Source organism: Zophobas morio, unplaced genomic scaffold, assembly GCF_036711695.1.
Source record: "Zophobas morio isolate AGI-343-1 ecotype UQ-CSIRO unplaced genomic scaffold, CSIRO_AGI_Zmor_V1 ptg000049l, whole genome shotgun sequence".
NCBI lineage: Eukaryota > Metazoa > Arthropoda > Insecta > Coleoptera > Tenebrionidae > Zophobas > Zophobas morio.
The window spans coordinates 370,006-377,529 of NW_026972154.1; the positions used below are offsets into that span (position 1 = coordinate 370,006).

General features: G+C 32.0%; 1 protein-coding gene across 1 annotated transcript; it reads right to left on the minus strand.

Moving 5' to 3' along the window:
- Window positions 1-5,001: 5,001 nt before the first annotated feature.
- Window positions 5,002-5,985, minus strand: LOC135142653 (uncharacterized). Its single transcript, XM_064074396.1, has 4 exons — window positions 5,898-5,985; window positions 5,600-5,840; window positions 5,413-5,546; window positions 5,002-5,359 (listed from the first exon to the last, which is right to left on the minus strand). The coding sequence occupies exons 1-4, from the start codon at window positions 5,959-5,961 to the stop codon at window positions 5,055-5,057; spliced, it is 744 nt and encodes a 247-aa protein (XP_063930466.1). The 5' UTR covers window positions 5,962-5,985; the 3' UTR covers window positions 5,002-5,054.
- Window positions 5,986-7,524: the final 1,539 nt, after the last annotated feature.

A 7,524-nucleotide genomic window follows, 5' to 3' on the forward strand; every position in this document is an offset into this window, starting at 1 on the left:
TTCAACTGAAGAGTGCAGAATAACCTGTTGGTTTTATATAGAGTTCGTAAACAGGACCAAAATGACACAGTAAACCAGTTGTTATCGTTTGTAATACGTTTTTTACTATACCAAGGAATAATCAATTATCTTTTGTCGTTTACCTTTATTAATTCAAAGTATAGTGTATTTCATTGAAAACGAAGAAACTAAATAAATTTATAAGAGGTTTTGTTGTGAAAAAGGGGCAACATAATTTTTATTTTTGACATTTTCATAAAGTGTTTCCGACAGCCTTGCACTCAAAAATTTTGCATCTTTATATAGTAGGGTTGGCCATGAAAATCTAGTGAGTTTGTTGGTATTCGATGCAGAAGAAGAAAAATTCCCTGAACTTTTTTCCTTAAGTTATGTTTTATTAAATTAAAGCTTAAAAAATATGCCAGAAATATAAACATTGTTGCCGATACTTTCAGTTTTCAGTAGCATGACCAAGTTAACGGTATCCATTTCCTAGAAAGCATAAAACTTTACGCTATTTAAAACAGTTATTCGGCTTATTGTAAGTGTTTATTTCATATGTAAGGAATAAACACTAAAATTTCACTTAAACATTGTTTTTATATGAATGGGGGTTCTATATACGACTATTCTCACATGCCACATTTAGCATTTCATCTTTAATTCTCAATCATCAGTTCGTTCTGCTCGCCCACTCTTCTTAGAAATGGAAATTTCGACCTTTGTGAACAGCCTATTTCCATATCTTCCAACTTCTTTTTTCACTTTTCTAAGATTACTAAAAGGGTTGGTAAAATACAACAACCTTGCTCTAGTGCTTTGATGGGTTTAACTCTTCTGAAACATTTTTCCGGCCTTAAATTGAATGATTTATCTATATAACTATTACTAATGCTTACGTAAGTGCTCTTTGTTTGCTTTTACTAAGTACTTCCAAATGCTTATTAATAAGAACGTTACTATACGCCTTCTCCAGGTCAATGAAGAATTACAAAAAAAAATGAAAATACTTAAAATTTGGCGCAAAGTAACAACGTGGATGATCTAATTAAAATTATACTTATTTTGTTGTACGTCAGGTAGTTTTTCACATACTACCTTGGTAAATTTAGAACGAAAGATGCGTAAAAATATCACCCACCGACAAGCTACAATTCACTCCATTTCCATTATTTCGCTATGAAAATCTGTATCATCACCGTTATTTTCAAATTCAGATTCTGAATCAGACTCACCTAGCGAAATAAGGAGGTATAGATTGGTACGAAAGATTTCCCATATCTTTTTCCCAATCTGGCAAAATAAGTTTTTCACAATGTTTACAAAAATTTTGCCACATGCTTGGAGTACATTTAGAAAGCACCTCAAGCCATAAATTCTCCACCCTATTTTTTAATGAAGGTTCAGAATGTATATGCTTGTTGTAATATTTCTTACAAAATCCCCACGCCATTTTAATTGGATTTTATTGACAATTGTACGGAGGTAATCTAAGAACTTCATGGCCACTTTCTCTTGATATCTCGTCTACCAAATATCTTTTTTGTTCTATTGTTTCTGAAGGGTTTAATCAAATCCCACAACAGTTTCTTCGAAAATTTTTTGTCAAATTCAACACAATGTTTAAAGAGCCATTCCTCCATTTCACATTTTTTACTAGAAAAAGTGGGTGGTTTTTCCAACTGAACCGAATGATACGGTGCATTGTCTAAAACCACCACACATTTTTGGTTCAACTTTGCCAAAGCAGGAATGAGCTGATTTCACTTTTTGAAAAATTGTCCCTTCCAACGTTTTATGATAGTCTCTATCGTTAATTTTTGAATTTAAAAAATTGTTACCACTATCCAAGAACCCCGTTGAACAAACCGCGTGGAGAATAGTAAACCTTGGTCCTTTACTTTTAATTTTGGTAGGATTGCTTTTTAGATCAGTATCGTGCACCGAGCGACGAATGGACGAACCATTTTGATAGATCCATGTTTCATCCAAATACACGAAAGTCAAATTTTCACAAGAATTTAGAAACTGTAAATATGCTCTCAAAAAAGTAATTTTGGCTGCAACGACATATTTTTCTTCACATAGAATTTTGCGACCATTTACTTCCCTGTGTTTATAACCCATTGACCTAAGCATTTTGAATAATGTGGTTCGCCCCCTTTAAATTCCAACTGTTCCCTAGAATATGCCAAAAGAGTATCTACAATAATATTCGTTTTTTTCAATAAGTTGCCAAATTTGTCGTTGCAGGTCTTTCCGAAACATATAATTTGTAAATAAATCCGTTGGTTTTCACTTATCAGATAGTAATGTTTTTAAATTTTGGTCCCCTGTTGATAAAATTTTCGCCACCGTTGATGTGCCCACCTATGAGAAAAAAAATTAAAAAATATTTTCCAGCGTATTTTTACATTACAGAAAATATGTTCGAGACCCTCATAGTTACTTCTTCGAAAGAAAGATCGGGCCTGTCTTTTCGAAACTGCAAAAAAGATCTTTTTATTGGAATTTTTTGTTGCAGTAAAACTATTTTAGGCATTTTCTTTTTAAATAATGTCGCAATGATCCGTGAATCTGTCACAATGACAAATTATCTGTGCTGACAAAATTAAGACATTTGTTTGCTTAATTAAAAAATTGCGTCTAATAATTCTGATCTAATAAATGAAGTAGAAAAGTGGCAATCCAGCTCAAAGCAAATGTCAATCAGACTACTGACAGACAAAAAACTAAATCATCAAATCAGTTTATCCAACTTAAAGAAAAAATATCAAAGCCTACTTTAATATATCAAGATCGTGAATGGATAATAATAGATGGTACTATAAACAATTTACCCAGTTCCCGTTCCATCAACACAAACCACTAAAAGCCAGCCAATCGCTTTGTACTCAAAATCCGCCCAAAATTGGAAACCTCTATATACTTAAATATCTATATATCGCACTGTGAGAGCAATACTCACGTAACTCAAAACCAGCGTGTTTTGAGTAATGGTGATTTAAAATTCCCAAGTTCGTATATATTATTTGTACCTTAAATACCAAAGGTTTCGAAATACATTATAGTCGTATTGTCAATCTATTATTAATCGTGTTTTTATTCCTTTAGAGTAGAACCTTCTACTCGTTATAGAAAACAAGAAATTTTGACTTACGTGACTATTGCACTGCTACACCATATCAAATATTTTGGCTTGCGTGTTAATAAATTTAAGACAAGAGCAAACTAGCAACACATTGTAATGAAAAAAATATAACAAAACACAAAACGATCACAGTATTAATTCATTCAACATCTACACTGACCGGCAAAAAAAACCGGCCACCCTGAAAAATTTCGCAAAACCACTTTAAAACTTAATTTAACTAGTGATCGTTATTTTATTAAAGAATCATTCACTATTGACACATGATGTACAAATTAGCACAAAAAAGAAGATAATTAAACGCAGAATTAAATTTAATTTAACGAAATAACAGAAACAGACCAAGTACGATATTTTATTAAAAAAAAAACAATACAGGAGGCTGTTGTTGTAAATAGTGTTTTTCATCATTTGATTATAAGTTTGGCAATTAATAAACGTTTTCACGCGAAAATAATTCCGTTAACAGACGTCTTTCAAAGTGTCGCTCTGTTTCTGTTATTTTGTTAAATTAAATTTAATTCTGCGTTTAATTGGCTTCTTTTTTTTGCTGATTTATACCTTATATGTCAATAGTGAATGGTTCTTTAATAAAATAACGATCACTAATTAAATTAATAATTTTTAAAGCTTCGTTTTGCGAAATTTTTCAGGGTGGCCGTTTCTTTTTTGCCGGTCAGTGTACTATGGCTAAATTGTTATAAAATGTGTTATAATTGTATTTAATTCGTTTTTTTATACATAATTGATTCAGTCCATCGTATTTTTTTACGTATTGCTAAAGGACCTTCATAAATATTGTTTAATCATTTTCATTTAAGTCTGATGCCGCCGTTGTCGTGATGTTCGGGAATTGACTGACTATTATTTCCTGATATACTTCCTTTCTATACGAAGTTAGAAAATTCTATCGGAATTTTTGACAAATTTTATTTTTTTTATTTCGCTCTAATTACCTTTCCTAGCTTTCCTATTCAAAGAAAAATTGATTTCCATGTTTTCGGTCAATTCTTAACTATGTCAGAAGACATTGTGCATTTGTTGTGTTCAATTTGTACGTAAATTAGTAGGAGTATCAGGAGATTATCAACATCGACTGAAATCTCATAGCTTCATAGCTTACGTGCATTTCACTTTAGTTTTGAGACACGGCAGTCTTGCATTAAGTGCACACGTAATGTTCGGAAATGCAAAACTAACATTTTGATGAATTTGCGCATTACGCAACTATTAAAAACCGTTTATACTTACATATACTAAAACTACATTAACTTTTTTATGCATTACTGATAAATTTAAGAATTCGGCAAATTTTGACTTACGTGAGTATTGCTCTCACACTGCGATATAATCTTCTAAATAGTTGCGTTTTATGTGACACTTCATAAAACTGGAAGGCAGCATTTTGTGAAAAGTTGGTTGTAAGTAAGATTATAACATTTACGTATTCTGCTGTGTGAGTAATATACAGGGTTATGACAAAGGAATGCACAAAGTTCATAAAAAGTGTAGTATTTATTTAAAAAAAAATTACGTCAAATTTGTAAAAGTTATGAAGTCATCAATGATTTTTTTAAATAAGAAGGTATAATTTTGAATGTATCATTTTATAAAGCTTATTATTACTCAAAGACTATTTTATTTAGTGAGCGTAAACAATGGAAGTATAGTATTCAATCAGGTCCATCGGACGACTTGTTGCTTTCAAATTTTTTCGACGTTTTATGGCCCCTAGACATTTCGTAGCTAGGGGAAGCCCGGAGAGGCTGAGTCTTCCTTGGAAAAATTTTTGCCTCCCCTAGATCTAGACAGGAGTCAATATACAGATTTTTCTAATAAAACGCAAATCGTACCTGTTAAACCCTTTATTGTGTGTTACAACATTATATCAAGCTATTTAATATTACTTTTCTCCGAAAAGAAAAACAGCAGGCACTTTCCCCAAAAGTCTGTCAAAAACAGAAGCAAACACCAGCCCAAAAGCTTCCTCATAACCAGATCTAACGTCTCCATAAATTTCTAGTATATTGTCCTTCATGACCTTTTTAACACGATCGGCTGCCTCTTCGTCACCGTCCAACAAATTCTCCAAATCAAATTCAACATCTGTCATCAACATTTTGAGTTCTTGTTTGACCACGTTGTAATATTTTTTGCCTTTTTTCTCATATTCTCCTAGTTTGAACGTCAACTGCATGTGATTATCCACTGCAAGAGTTACTTTATACTTTATATCGGAACAAAATTATTGGCAAAGTTACCAAAAACAGCCCATCCACTTCCTTTTCCGTAAATAGATACTAGAAATAGCCGCCCGTTTACCTCGTAATCAAACTCTACTCTAAAGTGTGGCACGATACAGTCTAGTTTAAGAATCTTTTCATCAGTGTCAAATCTGAAAATTGTTTGTTTAATTAATCACGGTTTTTGAAAATTTTATTAACTCACTCCACTTTGGAACATGTAGTTTCGTTAAAACCGGACACTTTCATATTTTTGAACACTTGCTGGGTGTACAAAACTTGCGATCCAGCGGCTACAGTCATTCCGGGAATTTCCAAGGGCCCTAAGTTCAACAAATTCACTCCTTTGAGGGGTCGATTCATTTGCTTTATCGCGTCTTCAACGGCTTTGGTCAAGCATTGTTGGAAGTCGGTTTGTTTTAGGTTACATTTCATAAAGCTGGAAGCTAAAATTTTGCGCCAGAAAAATGACATTAAGAAGAATTATCTTGATAAACACTTACGCAACTTGGCTCCAAATGTGACTGCGACCAAGGAAAGACAAGTGGATATTAGTGGAAGCTTCATTTTGATTCAACTGAAGAGTGCAGAATAACCTGCTTGTTTTATATATACACTTAGTAAACAAGACCAGAATGGGATACTAAACCAGTTATTATCGTTTATACCACGTTTTTTTCTATCGTTGGTGATAATCAATAATCTTTCGTTGTTTACCTTTAATAATAATAATTGAATATATAGAAAATTTCATTGACAACGGAGCAGTAGTTTCCACTGAAAAATTTTAAATTTCAGTTATATTTGACAAGCATTATATTATAAAAACTTCTTAAAGTATGTTAAAAAACACCTTATTTCAGAGGAACATCTTGATATTTTGACGTTTCTTTTTTCAACTTCATTTGTGCTGAATGTTTCAATAATATTGTATGTCTATAGGTTTTAATATAATTATAGAATTCTATTAAGTTTTTCTAATTTAAAATGTTATAAGTATTAATTTTGACTTTTTAAGTTATTTTGAAATTTAAGCCTTGGCATTTACAGAATTTCCATACTCCGATCCGTTCTCAAGATATAGGACCGTGGAGTTTTATCTGGGACACCTGTAAAAGCATGCACTCGTCGAAAAACCCAAAATGCTATGATAAACCAGTTGTTGTCTTTTATGGTATCGTTTTTGAATGTTTTATTTTTCGTGGTTCACCTCTTGGTGAATATATTGGGCCGGTTTATATCAGTTTACGACAAAATTTTATGAGGATATCGAATTAATGAATACTACTCAGAAACGATCTAATTGGTCAATAAGTAATCAAATAATAATAGTTTGTAATCGATTTTTTACGACAAAAACATTACAGTATTGTAAACGAGTCCATCGGGTGATTTTCTGCTTTCGTGTTTTCTCGACGTTTGATGACCCCTAGAGTACGAAAGAGGTGGTGTCCTGTTTATACCGCGTGTTTAGATTAACCCTGGAAAAAATAGTAAAAAAACTCCTTCTCACATTTTGGTGGAGTTATAATGATTTTAAAATTGGTTATTTTGCTACGTTTAACAACTAAACAACACATTCATTATACAATAACTATAGTAATAAAACTTTTAGTTAATATTTGTCTCGCCCATGACTATCTTTAAGTACCATTTCATTTAGATATGGTTGTATTGTTTTTGTAATAATTTGATAAAATTGTATTTGACAAAACTGTTTGCCTGATGCCTAATAAAATCAGCAAAAACCGAGAAAGCAGTTAAAAATGTATCGTATCAAAAATTGTCAAAATTTTCAAAACCTTACGTTAAAAATGTCCGTAGTTAATTTTAGGTCCTCTAGTGTTTTATTTTCGGATCTTTTGTGGTTTTATTGTTTTATTTTTTACGAATTTGAAAAACTCTTGACCGCAGCAGTGTTTTTTTTTATTCGGGAGACTCTTTAGTGCCCATGGTGTATTATTTTGGGAGCCCATGGAGATTTTTTTTGTAAATTATTTAAAACAAATTTGAGGAACTTTGGTATTATACTTTTGAAAAATTGTGAGCAGTCATTTGCCAAAATCGGTCTTATTTCAGCCCCGCCCTCCCACCCTCTATTTTCTTGGAAGATATGTTATTTTCCAAAAT